We start from the raw sequence: 18,257 nt of genomic DNA on the forward strand, positions 1-18,257 counted from the left end.
GATTCCTACTGAACCAGACTCTTTTAAAGGCTCAGGAATCTTTTGCAGATGTTATGGCTTAATTAATTGATTAAAGTGAGACACTTTGAGCCTAGAATATTGCATCATTTCACAATATTCTAATTTTCTGAGATTGTGGATTTGGGGTTTTCCTGAGCTGTAAGCTATAATAAACACAATTATGACAAATCATGGCTTGAACTATCTTGCTTTGCATGTAATGAGTCTATCTCATATATTAGTTTCACCTTTTAAGTTGCATTACTGAAATAGGTGAACTTTTGCACGATATTCTAATTTTTCGAGTTTCACCTGTACTATTAAGGATTCTATATTTCCCCTTGAACTCTTCCAAATTGTAAAAATGCATAATGGGAGGAACTGTTTCGCCATTCTCTTAACACACCACATTTAGCTCTTTTCTTTTTACAAAAAAAGCTTTCCTGTTCCTGCTAAGCATACATAGGTACATAATTGTGTGTCCCAGTATCTAATTTATTTACAATATTGTTTTCAGTTGGAAAGAATAAAATATAGGCTATAAAATAAAATTGGAAAGAGTAAAATATGGGCTATAAAACAGTACTGAAGAAAGTATACTAACCAGTATATTTAAGCTTTCTTGGATTTGATCTTTGGGTTCTTCAGTTGTAATATTCTACGTGGTAACTTGTAATATTTTCCCAAAGGTGCTTTTTCAGGAGGTAACTGGACTTTTTTTGTTGTTTTTTTATGATGTTTTGCTTCTCATCCAAGAAGTTTCTTCAGCTCTGACAGGATAGTGGGGAATGGAGAGCTGAAGTAGCTTCTTGGATGAGAATCGAAAGAAAAAACGAGAAAGTTCAGCTGCCTCCTGAAAACCACCTTTGGGACAACCATGACCTGGATAACTGACAATCTTGTAATATTTTCATAATTTAAAATTAACTCATTTTTGGACAAGCAAATAACTTGCCATCACCAGTTTGGCTTCAGAGAATCTACTAGTGGGCTTTCTACTTTGGTACTGATCTCTTTTTAAAACAAAGTTCCTTAACATTGATTTATAAACCAGATTCTGAAGCACATTCATGCTACTGAACTGACATTAAACTACATTCCTGGATTCACCAATAAATGCGCGCTCGACAAAAGCGCGACCAACGAAACCGTGGCGAGAAAACCGCAAGTTCGAAATAGCGCCAACGAATGAGCGCAGAAGCACGCCGACAGCGCACCGACAAAAGCGCGCCTTCAACAAACAAATAACAACCTAATAACCCTGAACCTAACCCTTAACTTAAATCGCGCTTTTGTTGGCGCATTGTGGGCGCATTTGTGACATCGCGGTTTTCTCACAGCGGTTTTGTCGGCGCGCTTTTGCCGTGCGCGCATTTGTCGGGTCACGCATTCCTGAAGAATGGGGAAAGAAGTTCTTGAGTTAAACTTGCTCAGGAAAAGGACTGGACTACATTTGTTTTTAACTAGGCCATTCCTCATTTAATCAAATGTAATCTGAAGCATATAGACTGAGCTTTCATTTAAAATATTCTTCTAAGGGCATTTGACAAGGCAACAATATCCTCAAGTTTGAAACTTAAGACTCGAGTTCTGAAGTTCTTCAGACTGGAAATACAAAATACATAATATAACTACGTAATGGAAACATGATTAGTTTCTATTAAAAAAAAATAATAATTTATAGCCAGTTAAGAGTCATCTGTTTATTACAAATACAAATTTGTTCCACAACAATTAGGTTTTTTTTCTCACCCCAAGAACCTTTTTAATACACAAATCACCCACAAAAGCTCTTCCCAAAGAGAACTGGGAAAACAAGTAACAAACTTGCAAGTCCAATGATTATATATAATAAAATATTTGCATCATAGATTGCAGTGCAGTTTTCAGAAATTGAGAGATAACTTTCAGATAAATGGGGATCTGTGCAACAATGCAATACTCACCTTTTCTATTGATTGCTTTCCACCTGTAGCAATTATACTAATAGTATTTTAGATTTATAGCCAGGATAATTTGGAATTGAATGCTGCCTAAGAATAAACCAACCAACCAACCAAAAAAAATACTGGAATTTAAAAATTTGCTTTTTTTCCTTAAAGGATGATATATTCCACATTTTTCTGGTATCTGTAATACACTTTTTCTTTAACTGGTACTCGACAGCATAAAAGATGGCATATTGCAAATTGTGGTACAAATATAATTTTCAAACACAACTGAAAGCTGTCCCTTCATGCCTGGTTCCATGTGAATCAGCTTTTAAAAATAGCATAATTCCCTAAATTCCATGGAATTAAGCCAAAACAAATCTTGTTTACAACGCTTGCTGGCATAATGATAAGTTGTTTCTAGATCTTGGTATGGGAATCATGTAGACCTTTTCTTCCAATGCATCCATGCTATATAAACATGCCAACATTTCTATGAATCTACCGTAATATTTTACTGCCACTGAATATATGAATAACCAGCCATTTGCCTTTTGTCACATGCATGATAATCCTTTTACGCAATGTTGCTCTGTATGGGCTCCATTGTACGGTCTCTGCAAAATATGCAGTTGGACAAATAACTGCCTGGACTGACATTAACATTAGTATAATGATAAGAAATTCACATTGCAGTATTATTCTGAAAGTGCATTTTGTTGTATATAAGTTCAGTTTTCAGTTTTTAATGCCATAGTGATCTTCTATGCAAAGCATAGTAAAATCATAAATATTTATAGTTGGAGAAGAAGCATACGTTATCACTCCAAATTATAAATATAACCCAAACTATATCCTGATCTTTTATATGTCACTTAGGAAAAAAAAATGCAAACCGTTCAGCTTGAGTTTTATTTCGGCTTGTGGCCAGACTTCTTTTCCATTTGTCCCATTATCTGTATTAAATTATGGGATCATCTGAACCCCCACAAAATACTATAATGGCGTTTTTTTTCTTTTATCTGAAATACTTAGTTTACAGTTCAGTTATCCAGTTTTCATTTCAGAAAGCTTTCCAGCATTATAATTCTTGTCATATCCATCATATTGTATAATATTAACTTTACAGTTAATATGTTTTCAACCAAGCTAGATTTCTGATAATACAAACAACTCTGACTTCCTGACATCAAGTGAGAAAATACCCATTTATCTTAATGAAGTTAACTGCTTTTGCAATTTCTCAATGGAACAAACAAATATAATCATCTCAGGGCAGTTTACTATTTTTTAAAATTTGCAGCATGAATTATAATTCTTTTAGAAATAACCAATTGCAGTTTTCATCATAAGCTCCCCTTATTACTGTTTTCTCGTATTAACTCACATTACTTGGGCACAACTCACAATACAATCAACAAGCATAACAGCGATAGAAATAAGATACTTATTTTTCTGTAAATATCTTACTTTCTTTAAGCCTCCTGGGTAAATACTTCTGAAATGGGATGCCAAATTATTCTTTGGATCCCCTGCAGGCTGCATTCTTACACTGATTTGAATTTAAGCATCTCGTTTAATCATACCTCATTTTATATTAATATATTAAAATAATAGTATCAAATGAACTACTGAATCCTTGACTGTTAAATTCTTTCTTATATAGAAGTTTCTGCATTTACACTGCCAATTAAGTTCACATTGAAGAAATATTGTCATAATGTGAATGCTGTCCACATAGACTTTTTCAAGGCTATTTTTAAAACAATACCTCACCCAAATAAAAAGATAATAGAAATTATAAAGCCTTTTGTTAACAAAAGTACTCTGTTGTCTTAATACTCCGATTTAATGAATTGTCCTTTGGAAGAGTAATCTTACAGTGGCCCGGAAATTTTTAATGTTCTACTATATAAGAATAATTACAAACTAAGTTGCTATTCCAGATGAATGTAGCAATTTGTCAGGGAATTTCTTGTTAATTATTTCTGTGTCTATGATTGACCAAGAAAAATATTCTAATACTCTACTTTACAAATACTCAAAATCCATTATTACTTGATAAGTGTGGTTGTTTTTACATAAATGTTATAGGGTAATCACCTTAGCATTAAATATCACATTATCAAACAGATAATTTGTGCTTCGATGCATACCTTTATAAGAACCTTAAAAAGTTGTTTGATCTCCCCCCCCCAAGTTTACAATAATTAGCAAAAAGACCATAGTAGCAAATACACATAAACTTTTTTTTCTTGTAAACAGAACATAAGTAGAAGTTCTGAAAACGCAGTTCTTGTAAGCCATCAGTAGTAGTGTTGGCATGTCCTTTGCCTGTTAGAAGTTTTTGCTTTTCTATCTTCCACTTTTAACTGTACTTAGCAAGAAAGGTGAAAAAACATTTCTCAGTTACATTTCAGAGGTAATGTGCATGTTATCAATTTTCCTTGCTATTTTTTATATTTGTTCTTTTTTCAAATATAATCTGTGGATTTGATTATTTTTTTCCTTGTAGCTAACAGAAACGTTTCACTTTGTTTTCCCAAAGAAATGCTACTTCCATCAAACTGGCATGACATCAGGAACAGTTTCTTCTGTTTGCTGACAGTTTGTATCTGTCTGTGACACCGGAACCACAACAGTATCTTTAATTTCAGTGTTCTGAATGGTGGAAGAATTTTTCTCTTCCAGTTTTTTGGCAGTATCTGGACAGTTCTGAACAAATATCACACGGTTATAAGCCTTCAGCCTTCGCCATAACTGAATGTAGACTTTACATTGCACATACATGAAGACAAGGCCTCCAGTGAATCCAATGGCTACCACAACCAATTTTGTCCAAAATGGCCATTCTAGGACTCCTTTCCATAAGAGAGGGAGGGAGAGAGAGAGAGAGGGGTTAATGTTAAATTGATCAGGACTATTTCTGTTGCTTTCTCTAATATTTACTATCAACTATATTTGCTGAGTGGTTCAGAAGCACACTTCCTACTATTTTCATATAAAGACAAAAGTTACAAGTAATCCTCAATGACATCATTCAAGACACGAATTTCCACTACTAATTAAGTGGTAGTTAGGTGAAAGTTCTTATGATTGCATCATTTAATAATGGCAGTTCTGGTAATTGCAGCTTTGATTGTTAGGCAAGGGCCTCATGCTTCTCTTGAGCACACTCGTCTCCCACTCACTCCCCCATCTCTGCTTTATTGTTGCCCTGAATGACCAAATATATGCATGGGAAAATGATGGATAATGTGTTATGGATAAAAGGCCTAAAATATAGCTTAAACAATTTGAATTAGCAACCAAGTGGTTGTTTCAGGCATATTAAAGGAGCAATTAGTGGCTATCAAGTTCCAATTACTGGTATGTAATATATCCTTTTTATTAGGTGACAAAAACACAATGAGAGAATATAGAGATCCAGGAATGAATAAGAATTCTGTTTGTTTTGTGAAAAACCTGCTTAGAAAAAATTGTTCTTCATTTTTCATGGTTTAAGTGAATATCTATCAATCAATCAATCTATCATCCATCCATCCATCTATCTATTTATTGTCTGTCCATCCAATATAAATCTAAAAGCATCATCAGTTTGATTGCTTCTGATGAAATAATGAGAAAATTGGTGAATAATATGAGGCAAAGAAAGGCTGCTGAAAATATGGAACAATGATAAGCAGAAATGGACTGTCACTGTATAACTGCTCGACTGTGGCCTGCTTATGGTGTGTCTGTTAGATTTGCTTAGTGCCTGTGACAACTGCCTATGCACCTGTCAAAACAAATACCTGACTTGAACGAATGCATAATTTCTTAAGTTTATCTGGCAAGGTGTTTGGCAGAATTCTGTCTGAAATAATACAAGAGGCAAGGAGAAACAACATTTGGGAAGTGCAGTGAAACTTTATTTGAGGCTGCTCATGTGCAGATTTTTGCTTTTTAGCAGTCACTGAAAAATGTCTGAATGTGAGAAAACATTTATGATTGGTTAGATTTAGTAAATCTAAATAATACAGTGTTTTACATGGATATAGAATGGGAGGTCAATTGCTGAATGCAGTAGAACTGTTATATGTTAGAAGCAAAGCATACTTGAGAATAAATGATACGCTTAGTATGGTTCAAGGTATAAGTCAAGGTTTGTGTAATGTTCCTTAGATTGTTTACTACTTTTTATGAATTAATTTATACGGAATGCTTGCAGTGAATGTGCCTGTATCTTTACATTCCTAAGATTCCATATTGCAGGCCGTGAACCTAAACAATTTACAATAAATGTTATATTGTATGATACAATACGGAACATGGGTCTCGCTATCAGTCAATCAAGGCAATCTAAGCTGACAAGAAAAATCGGATGAATGTAAATGATACAGATATTCTACTTCTAGCAATTAGCAATAGCAATAGCAGTTAGACTTATATACCGCTTCATGGGGCTTTCAGCTCTATCTAAACGGTTTACAGAGTCAGCATATTGCCCCCAACAACAATCTGGGTCTTCATTTTACCCACTTCGGAAGGATGGAAGGCTGAGTCAATCCTGAGCCGGTGAGATTTGACAAGCCGAACTGCAGAAGTGCAGTCAGCTGAAGTAGCCTGCAGTGCTGCATTTAACCACTGCGCCACCTCGGCTCTAGGTTGTTCTAGGTTTTTTTAAGCATTTATGCACCATGTGGAATGCTTACTCAAGATGAGAAATTTTAATCCAAGGCTGGTAATAAGTAGTATATAGTCTGTTACAATGAAATAGTTTGCATATGTTTATATCTACGTTCTTATAAGGAAATGAGAGCTGGAGAGGCAAAGTCTGCAAGATGGCTATCTATAACAGGAATGGATGTTAAGTGTTGTAATAAAAATAATCAAGAATGAATGTAGACTGAAAACGAAGTGATTCAATGATGCAAAACAAATGGTTTGAGTGGATTTGATTGTTGTATAGAGTGAGAGCTGCCTGAATTTCAGAACAAATATATGAAGGACAAATTAATGGATCAAGAAGAAAAAAAAGAAAACTTCATGTTATCAGGTCAACTGAAAATGTACAAGTTTCCATGTTTGAAGCAATCAAAAGAGCAAACAATATTATTTCTAGTGGTGGTAGAAAGCCAGTGTGGGTTTGTTATATACACCTATAAATTATTTTGCAATTTCAATAGACTTTTAGAATCAAAAGATGTTTCCTAACAATAAGCAAGGATATTATTTTGAGATCAGATTTGCCTATTGTCAGATTGTCATTGTTAATCTATCACTGAAGGTTTTTTTTTTTTGACATTTTCAAAAATGCCACACACCATTTATTTGTCACATGGATCATTAAAGGATAAAATAATGCACTTTTTAAAATGAAGATCATATACTTGGCTTTATTAGTGAAAAGTATATAAATGAGAACATAGTGGAAAACAAGAAAAAAAGGAAAGTTTTTTCAGAATAATTTGAACTATTTAAGTTATATCTAGTGGAGCATACTGATGGATTCCTTTTCCATTGTTTATTTTATTGTTCTATTATTTTATTTCTGTTTACACTCCATTTTTTCCCCTTTTTTATTATTGTGAGCCACCTAAAGTGCCCCCAAGGTGATAGGAGACAAATGAATTTAACAAATAAATAAACATGTACACTTGAAAGTAATAGCTGAATTTGTGCAATCTATTTAAGATCACTAAATTGACTATTTTCTATCTTTGCACAACGTTTTGAAAGATCAAACAAGCTGTGTTCACACAATTCCTCTGCATATATCTACATATCTACCCTAACCCTAACCATTTGATAGAAGCAAGGTGATGTAATAAAGTTGTATATCTCTCCCTAATTGAATATCTATATCTAGGAGTGTTTTATTTAATAAAGCAAATAATGGCAGGCAGATACACTGTCCTAAGTAGTATTTAGAGTGTTTTCTATAGAAGCTATATTTTCCTGTGGCAAATATTGGGTATAGGGGAACAATAACATTTGATTCTGCAAATAGTTACAGTATAAAACACCTACAGAAAGCACAGACTCTTTCTGGATTCAGTGTTTGCATGAAACACACAGAATAATATTATTTGCATTGCATGCTTCTGCTACTATAGTTGCGATTGGGAACTATATAGGATCATTGATTTATTATTTCTATTTTGATTTTTCTTGCAAGTTTCCATCCTTGATCTCAGCTGATGGCAGATGTTGTCCAACATTTTATGGATGTGCAGAAGGTTAGGCCTGGTTAGCCTTGGATGAGAAGTCACCAGGCAATAGTAAGTCTTGGACAAAACAAATCCTGGAAGAAGTCAATGCAAATTACTTCCAACTCTTGCCAAAAAAAACTTTATGGGCATGAAACGTTCAGGAAATCAACTTGAAGGAAATTATTTCTATTCAGAGAATTCAAGAGGTAATTCCATGGAATTGCCATCCTTGGGAATCATAACCATTAAAATACCTGTTTGGAACTACTTATTTGGTCTATAAGAGGTAATGATTTGGTTTCATGAAAATATAAAGCACATTCTTAAAGTGTTGGATTCTGTGAAAAAGGGGGGAATGTAAGGGGATATGTTTATACAATCATTAAAATTGTGTTGTTCAAGAACTAATTATACTAGGTAATCAATCTTTGTAGAAAAGATATGCAACTAAAACCCGCTATTGTGTTTTGAGTGTGTGTACTTAGTGAAGTATATTATTAGTGATTCTGCAAGTAGCATAATGTTAAAGTAGAAAATAATCAATATACTCACCATTGTCATTGCCTTGCTTAATTTCCTCAGCAGTCCGATCTATCAATACGTACAATGACCAAACTACACAGGTAATAGCAATAATGTGGAATGTGACTGAGCAAATTATTTTTCTTCTTTCACTTGTTGTCATCTGCAGTTTCTCCCACTGCAAAGTGAAAAAAAGGGTTTACAGGACTTCAAAGAAAGTAGGTTATATTTTTTTTTTCTGCAATGAGTTGAAAATAACTTGGAAATCTGTCATTCTTAGTACATACTGTAGGTGTTCTTTTTCAAAACACACAACTCAGAATTTATTTGATATACAATAATGTTGAATAACCTATTTGTAAAGTATATTATAGTAACGTGGTATTTCCTACTATGGGAGTTAAAACAAAGAATACATTTTCATGGACTCATATATTTCTGTGGGTCAACATAGAAATTTCTTCTTTAGAACATAGCATCAGTTTGAACTGTTCAAAGTAATGTCTCTGATTTGATGTCCTCAAGAGTTATTAGACTACAATGCTAATTGTTCTTATTTGCATTTTTACAATTTATATTATAAGCTATATTGCCTAGATAAAAACAGCAAAACCATGGCTAGATTTTCATGGTGTATTATTCCGTCCTCCATTCTTGATTTCCAGGGATATATACTACAGTTTCTTCCTTGGTGATTCTTCTAATAATAAAAAAAATTCTCTAGTAGCCTAGTGTTTTAGAGTATTTCCAAATTTGTTTTAGAAAACTAATACTATTTGTAACAAATATTGCTAAGTGATATTGGCAGGATAAATATGTACTCAAGGAAATATATTTGGATTATATAAGCAGCACTGTATACAATTATCCTAAAGTGAAGTGTTATTTTGCTCAAATCTAGATTTAAATCATGAAATTGTTTTTCTTCTTCTTTTTCTTCTTCAGAAGCAAAGGTGGGTGAGAGAAAGACCACTTTTTAATTTCTGCTATGGTTATAAGCAATTAAGCATGATTTTTGTTTATAAAAAGGCACACCAGAACCAGTCATATAATTAAAGTTTAATTAAGTTCACATAACAGATATCTAGCCAATAATTAACAAAAATATTTAGATATATTTTTCTTCTATTAAAATAGATGCCATTATCCTTAATAAACTACTTTAAAAATGTGCTGTTAAAAGTTTATAATTTGAAATATTAGTTTTGTATCTTATAAAAATAGTTCTTTGGTTGAACATGGTGCCACACTGCCATCTGCCTGCAATGTGTGATACAGAACATCAAATCTCAAGCAGTATTTAGGTAAACTTTCAAATAAATTCAGGCAGCAGGAACATCACAGAAATAAATAATAAAAAAAAAACCCTGTAAATAAGAATGGAAAATAAAGAGCAAAAGCTGCTAATCTTAAATTAGTGATCTTCCCTAAGTCAATTTTGACTCTTGTGGTTTTATGGACCAATTTGTGTAGTTTTCTTTTGCACAATATGGAAATGGCACAGCATTGCATTCCTCCAGATAGTTTTCTTTTTAAACTTTCCAATCTATTTTGTAATCCTGCATTTTCTGAAGACCTGTCACCAAAACACTAATCAAAGCACTAAGCAGCTAAGTCAGACAACGTTTGTCTAGATACTGTCAACCTGTAAGCCTACTTAAAATGGGGTTTTCTTTTAAACAATATTGAATTGTGACATTGTATTGTTATATTATACACAATAAATTAAAGCTCTCATGACTGTATAAAAATCTTAATAGAAAAATATTTTGCCTACATAACCTACAGAACTGTTATTCATTAAAGTCAGAGGTTTTATTTTTTACATTATCCTTCATTTACCGCTTGCATGAACAACCAAATAGATTGCTGGATCAATCCAAAGTAGTGGTTTCCACCTATAAAACTCTTTATGGATGACCTCCTCCATATCCAGGGGTGGTATTCAGCCAGTTCGGACTGGTTCGGGCGAACCAGATCCTAATTTTACATTTGGTTCACCGAACCTGTAGTTGCAAGGACTGAATGGCTACCCCGCACTGCCCCTCCATGTGGCCCCTTTTGGATGCCAAGTAAGCCTGCATAGAGGTTCTGGGGAGGGCAAAAAATAGGCCTCCTGGAAGTTCTGGAATTCTGAAAACAGATCCGTTTCCGGCCTCTGGAGCCCGGTGGAGGCCATTTTTGCCCTCCCAGAGGCTCAAAGAAAGCCTCCGGAACCCAGGAAGGGAGGAAACATTCCCCCCGCCATGATGCAGGAAGCCAAATAGGCCATGGCCACACCCAGCGAGCAACCGGGCAGAGAAACGGTTGCTAAAATTTTTGAATCCCACCCCCGTCCATATCCATGCAACCAATTTCGTTGTATTTAAGTACAATGACAATAAAGATTATACTTAGTTTGTCTAACCCATTCAGTATATAGTTCACAAGATTGTCTGGTAGTGATCCCTCTCGGCCACTGAGGTCAGAGGGCATGCAATCCACAAGCATTTTTTTTAGTGGTGGCCCCCACATTATAGAATAATCTCCCTTCGGAAGGTCTAACTTCAGAAATTAGATTATCGTTTTTAGGTCATATGGGCAGTAGTTGTTCAAATGCCCTAAAAACGATTTTCAAGAATATTTTTAAAATGAAAATCCAACAGATTTCTCTCTCTCTTTCACAAGCATTGTGGACTCACCCAGAAAAGTTTGGTACAATGTATTGTTCTTTGCTCACAACACTTCCCTTGACAAAAGCTTTATGTTAACTTTGTATCAGTTTTCTTTTTCATTTCAACCCACTTTAAAGTACTGTTAGAATAAAACTGGGGAGGTGGGCATACAATCTCTCTTAAGTTCACAGAAATATATTAGGGTGTAAGTAGAATAAATAATAATGTGGATTGTTTAGATTTAGCCTACTGTAAATTTAGCCACAATAATTTATTCTGCAAACTAAGTTAGAAGAAAATGTAGTTTATCATATCAGCACTGTAACGTGTAAAATATTATTGTATCTATCTAGCACAGTAAGTTTGTCATCTTTACATGTTCACGATCAATTAATTGGGTTACAATCCTCCTGCCATTCCTATATCCATATTTTGTTAAAGAGGTTTTTGCTAAAACCGTAGTAAGAACAATGTTGTATATTCCAAAACGTGACTTATTATGCTTGCCAAACATATGGAATCAGTTTAGAAGTCTATCTTTCAGAATAATAAATTTTCTCTTACAAGCAATATTTCATAGAAAATACTATCTTCATAGTTTTTCCACCTATTTTTTTAAAAAAATCTGTATGACTTTACTTGTAATTTAGTAATTTTTGCAAAAACAAATGTGACATTATGCTATTTGTTTGTCATAAAGAAAGAAAACTCTGTACTTTCCAAAAACTGGGAACAGTATTTTTCCCCAACCTTGCTTTAGAACAGGAACATCCAACCTTGGCAACTTTAAGACTTGTGGACTTCAACTCCCAGAATTCTCCTGCCAATCCTATAGAGACTCTTTTTAATAGGCATACCAGGATTTAATTTCTGTTTGCAAAGCATTCTATAATTAAATTGCCTTAAATTATTTGCATTAGGTTTGTTTAAATCCCCTTAGGACCATGGAAGCATTTTCTCCTAATTTAGAAAGGTTGAAAATTAGTGCAATGCATTATTTATTAGCATTAAATCTGAAATCTGTCTTCTTTACAACTTTCAGCTAAATTAGAAGAATTACCATGCAGTAATTTAGGCTAATAATCCTGTATATAATTTGAAGCTTTAAAACTATATATTAATAGTATGAAAAATTTAATCACTTGGAGATGAAATCTGCATATTTACTGGCAGATTCATGTCTTTGTTGAATTATTTATTGGATTTGTTTCTACTGAAATTGCTAGATTCTCATTAGTAAAAATATCAATCGGTTATTAGTTATTACATGTGTACTCCCAGGCTTATGGTCATTCACTCATAGACTTGGAAAATAGCCACACTCAAATTACTTTCAACCAAACACTGAGTCACAAACAATTCTTTAGTATACACAGAGACCCAGTTAATTTAAAATAACAGCAGAACTTTATTGGTTACAATGTACGTCTATTTGCTCTTACACACAAGGACACATATACTCATCCACACTTAGCGAAGTCCTCAGCCAGCCTGGCAAGCGCTAACCAGAGGGACGGAAGCCACCAAATCTGGATCCAAACATGATTCAAAAGGTGGGCAGGCTCGAGGATCCCTTTTATCCCCCAAAGTCATTGCTTTGTTGGTTCACAAGATTGGCAGCTACTCTTGTTACAATCTGGTAGCTGTTGATGGGGTTTAGGGAGAGATTTCCCATGTGCCCAACTTCTTTTGTTTGGTTTAGGTGACATTTTCCCTTTATTTCCTTAATGACTTAGTTTCTTCTTATTTCTGTCCTGAAGACAAGATTTTAGACAAGATTCTTGACTTAGATCACCTCCCGACCATCAGCTGTTTCAGGCTGCAGGGATTGGCTATTGCCGCCTCCGCGCGCCCCATTTTTGGCCTCCGCATCCTATTTTTGGCCTCTGTGCGCCCCATTTTTGGCCTTTCCATGCCCCATTTTCTGCCCATTCCAATCCCCGCCACCCACAATGGGCAGAAAATGTGGCACGTGGAGGCGGCAATAAGCTATGGCAATCCCTGCATCCTGAAACAGCGGATCATAGGTAGGCCAATCCAACCGAAAATCAGCTGCTTGTGCTAATCAGGCTAAATGGAAACTGAAACAGTCTGTTTGTTGCAAGGAGGCAAATTGCTGGGAGGCAGAAGCAGATTTTTTTTATTGTTTTCCTCCCCAAAAGCTAGGTGCGTCTTATACTTCGGAGCGTCTTACACTCCAAAAAATACGGCTACTCTAAATGCTGTTGCTGTTTCAAGTTCACTGCAAAAGAGTGGTTTCCCTTGTGATCATTTGTAGGGTAACACATTCACAAAAAGTTTTCTGCTTATACTTTCATTTGTCTTGATTATATTTTACTATTCTATCTTCTTGCAAAAACATATCTAATTAAGCAGTTTAAACAGCTTTCTGCAAGAATTAACTACCATCGATCAATTAACAATTTATGGCAAAATTATCTTGCCGGGTGTATTATACCTTATAGTACTTGGACAATTTCTAGGCTCTACAATGGAACTTGAATGTAATCAATATAAAATATCTGTGTTTGTCCTTTCGTACTGTAGTATTCCTCTTAAAGGAAAAATAAAAGACAACACATGGATTGTTGAATTTTTTCCCGTTAAAATGTCATATATGATTTCTTTCAAGCAAAGAAAATGAAACAGATGAGTCAGTACTTAAATAAATTATTTAGGTATAAAGGAAATATATGGCAAGCAAGTAAGAAAATATAAGTGTTATTGTCTAGTTGGAGATATGAAAATGTCCACAAGAGGGTGTAGTAAGTCTGATTATTGTTTGAGTCTTATTTTCCAGAGGCCCATCTGAATAAAAACATTTCCATTTCTTTCTTTGTCTAAGCTTTTTGATAAGAAAGCTTTAGTTAACTGTTTTGATGTCTTTGACTTTCTTCTTTATTCCATTATGTAAATTATTAAAAAGGATGGACATATTTTAATTTTTTTCTTCTTCCCCTCTCATCCATAGGAACAGCAGAGTAACTGTTTTTTTGTTCTAAAAGAATTCACTTATATTTGATTTTGATTGTTTGGGATTGGAGGAAGTTGCAGGGATGCCATATGTTCTAATGTTATTAATGGAGGAAGGGTGACGTTAGTTTCTATGCGTTGCTTTCGTTTGTTACATTGCATGCTACTTAGGTGGCTACAAAGAACGCATAAAAAGAAGCCAAATATAGCTCTGAGCAAAGAACCCTTGTTTTTGCATACTTTTTTCTGAATTGCCTATAAATGTTATAAAATTACTTTAGCTTTAACATGCCTAATCTGTGTACTTCCCCCACGTTGTTTTCTTTAATGACATGAGAACAAAATAAAGAACAAAATCAGCGTCATGCCTTTGTGCATAACTGGTGAAGCATTTGACCTTACAAGTGACCAAGAATGACAGTGATTTAAGGTTAGCCATGTCACAGTCTCACAACCACAGCTTATTGTTGGAAAGAAAACGCTGAGGCAGGTTACCTTGACAACGTCTCCGAGCTGCACTGAGAAGTAAAGGAAACACAGACCTCTCAGTTATGGCAAAGAAGAGCAAAGATGCTACCAGTTTGATTAAAAAATAAAATTGCTCCAGAGAAAATCAGTGTTAGCCATCCCAAACAAAATTACCTGTCATTTTTTTTATCATGGTTCTTACTATAAAACTGATGAGAAAGCACAGAGATTTATAGTTGCACAACGCAATAGGTAGAACAATACTAGCAATGTATTATAGTCAAGACTGTTCAGAAGTTTCCTTTTTCTCTGAAGAAATTATACAGGTCGCCTGCAGGTCTAAGAACGGCTTAAAGTGCTGAAGGGGGGGGGGAACCCCAAGAAGTCCTACTTTCTCCACAGCCGCTGTCTCCACAGGGAATCCTGCTTTCAAGAGTCAATATAGCCTGGCATAATTTTAAATTATGAGAGTAGCTCACATGAAGCAAAACTAGCAGTAAATATTTGCTGTTTATTACAAATACCAGCATATTAAATGAACATAGTTCCAAACGGAGAATGATACCGTGCACAGATTTGTAACTGATTTTTTTTTTTACATACCTTGTTAAAATTCTCTTGAGGTTGAAAGTACGTTTTTAGTTATTTATTTATTTTTAGCATATGGCATGACAATGTCAGGGAAATCTGTTAGGTAAGCTCCCTGTTGGGAGAGCAAGTACATTCAGTGAAGTGTTGTGAGAATTGTGTTGGAGAACACACAAACAAGCATACAGAGACACTGCAGTTTAAATAGGCTTTTACTTTCGTAGGAATAGAGGTATCAGAGTCCATCAAACAGTCCAAGTCATACACGGATAAGACAGTCAGTCATCAATGTCTTTCAATTAAGGGATAATCCAAATAACATAGTCCAGTATCATATAATCAGTTCAGTACTCTAAGTTTGCTAACAATTGCAAAACTTACAATAGCTCACGGCACTTCCAGCTTCCAAAAACACTCAGATCAGATCAGCCCAGCATCTAACGAAACAGAGAGCTAACAGTCCTTCTGGCTCCCTCTTATGGCTGATTGAGGAAAACAGCAACCAATCACATTTTACAGTATGATTTAAAGAAACAGGTATAACATTGTTACATGATTTATACATTGCCAACCGAACCGTTAGATTATATTCCTAACAAAACCTACAAATGATAGACACAATGAAATCCTGAAAGCCTATATTGATTGTTCATTCTGTTCAGCCCTTGCGTGCCTTGGAGCATCACAGGAGACAAACTAGCGTACACCATCTGACTAGTAACACTCGGGTTGCTGGCTCTTCTAGGCTCATCCGCCAGTCTTGGCTCCCCTAGCCTCATTTTATTTATTTTATTTAGTGCATGGCAAATACATGGACTTATAGTAGTTCAAATGTTAATGTCCAGTCCACCCAACCATTCAAGGACAGGGTGATCTATGTTGAAGAAAAAATCAGACATTGGGCTGGTATAAGGTCTTGATGGACATCCGGACACAATGCGATGGATATTTTGTTGAGGAGCTCCACAGTCACACTGAGGGATAGAGACAAGACTCCATTCAAACAATGAGTCCTGGCAGACACGATATTGGATGCGGATCCTGTTCAGACTTGACCAAAGATGAAAGATCAAAACCTGGCACCTTTTGTGTAGGGTCATCTACGTAACTGCCTTGCCTCATGTTGCATCCAGCCAGGTCCAGCGCCAAGTTCTGCTCTCAGCGTACACAAATGCAGCTAGGTTTGTTTTCTCCACCAAAGTGGTACCAAATATCTACTCACAATATTACATGCTTTTGAACTGCTGGAAGGGAGCAAATGGTGGGAGCTCAGACCCTCTCACAGAACTGGGCTCAAACTACTGGAGTGCAGACCATTTCTGGCTGGAAGTTCCAGCATCATTAAGCTATTGTAGCACTGCATCACCATGTTTTTAGTATTATATGTTTTCACAGAAGACTATACAAATTAAATGTATTTTAGCAGGCTATTGTAACTGAAGTAATTGAGAAATTTCTACCTTAATGCTAGGGATCATAATAAAGTTGGAATGAGGTTCACATCCCAGAAATGTTTCCAACTTGGAACCTACCACTGGCTATATCATCTAGATCTGTCTGTTAGGAAATGTCAAAACCTCTGTCAGATTTCATATTTTACTCCCTCTAAACCTAAGGGCAGAAGATGGTACAAAGAAAGATTGCAATAATTCATGACAGCTAAGATTCTTTCCAATTTTGAAGAAAAGCCTTTAAAAAGAATTAATAGGTTATTGAACCATTAAAAAACAGGAGTTTAAGCCAAATCACTACTGAAAATATTGCCAATTTCCATGCCGATTAAAACATTTAAAACACATTATAGCAAATAATAATTCAAATGCAAGCAAACTACAACAGGTGAATGAAAATAAATTAAAGACCAAAGACCAAGATGTATTACCTAGAACAGGGGTCCCCAAACTTGGTCCCTTTAAGACTTGTGGACTTCAATTCCCAGAATTCTCCAGCCAGCATGGCTGGCTGGAGAATTCTGGGAGTTCAAGTCCACAAGTCTTAAAATGGCAAAGTTTGAAGACCTCTGACCTAGAGCAATAAAGATCAAGGAAGAATGGGAAATAATAAAGCAACAAATAAGTTACAGCAAGAAGATCATCAGATATGAAGATTAGATTGTAGGACAGAACTTTGCACTTCAGTAAAATCAGAAATGTTTCTACCAGTGCATCAATGGGAGAGAATGCAATTAACCAGTCAACACGATAAAGAAGAAACAGTGTAGTTCTATGGGACAAAGAAATACAACAAGAATAGAGCTTGGATAAAGGACATGGATAAGAATAGAAAAGAAGCTGAAATGAAAGAACTTCTAATAACAACAAAAATGATGGAGAAAATGGCAAGGAAAATCAAGAACTGATCAGCACTAAATGAAGATGAAAGGCATGGTTTTTGACTGAAACATTTGACTGGTATGCACTCATTCAGTGCCAAGCAGTTTAACAACTAAGCAATGCACACCAAATACTTGTTAACCAATGTCTCAAATTGCTAATATATTAGGTAGCTGATTCAATCCAACAACATCTATCTGAAACCAAGCTTGTTTTCAGCTAAAGCAGAAAGAAAATTACCCAAACAGCAGAAGAATATAGAAGAATCAACTCCTAATTGACAAAATGGTTTTGGCAAACTTTGAGAGAAGGAAATCCAACTTGAATGTTGCATGGACTGATTACAAGAAGGCATTCTACTCCATAACACATGCCTGGAAAATCATCTGTCTAGAAATAAGAGGAATCAGTAGGAATCAGTAGCAACAGCTTTGCACAAAGTTCAGTGGCTGAATGGAAGACACAGTGGTTGATCAACGAGAATAGACTGAGAAAAGTCAATATCAAGAGAGAAATATGTCAAGGACACTCATTAACACCACTATTGTTTGTCATTGAATTGATTCCTCCGTCAACAATACTAAACAAGTCAGC

The 18,257-nt window shown here is 35.1% G+C and overlaps 1 protein-coding gene across 4 annotated transcripts in view; it reads right to left on the bottom strand.

Annotated features, from left to right (window-relative positions):
- Positions 1-1,688: 1,688 nt before the first annotated feature.
- The window catches only part of MARCHF1 (membrane associated ring-CH-type finger 1), a 125,212-nt gene continuing 108,643 nt past the window's right edge, over positions 1,689-18,257 (bottom strand). For all 4 annotated transcript variants that reach the window (XM_032224062.1, XM_032224064.1, XM_032224063.1 and 1 more), the window contains 2 exons: positions 8,678-8,825; positions 1,689-4,792 (listed from right to left, as the gene is read on the bottom strand). In XM_032224062.1, coding sequence (XP_032079953.1) covers positions 4,494-4,792; positions 8,678-8,825 — 447 coding nt within the window. In that variant the 3' untranslated portion in view covers positions 1,689-4,493. The remainder of the gene's footprint in view (positions 4,793-8,677; positions 8,826-18,257) is intronic.

The sequence above is a fragment of the Thamnophis elegans genome, chromosome 9, assembly GCF_009769535.1.
Source record: "Thamnophis elegans isolate rThaEle1 chromosome 9, rThaEle1.pri, whole genome shotgun sequence".
Taxonomy (NCBI): Eukaryota; Metazoa; Chordata; class Lepidosauria; order Squamata; family Colubridae; genus Thamnophis; species Thamnophis elegans.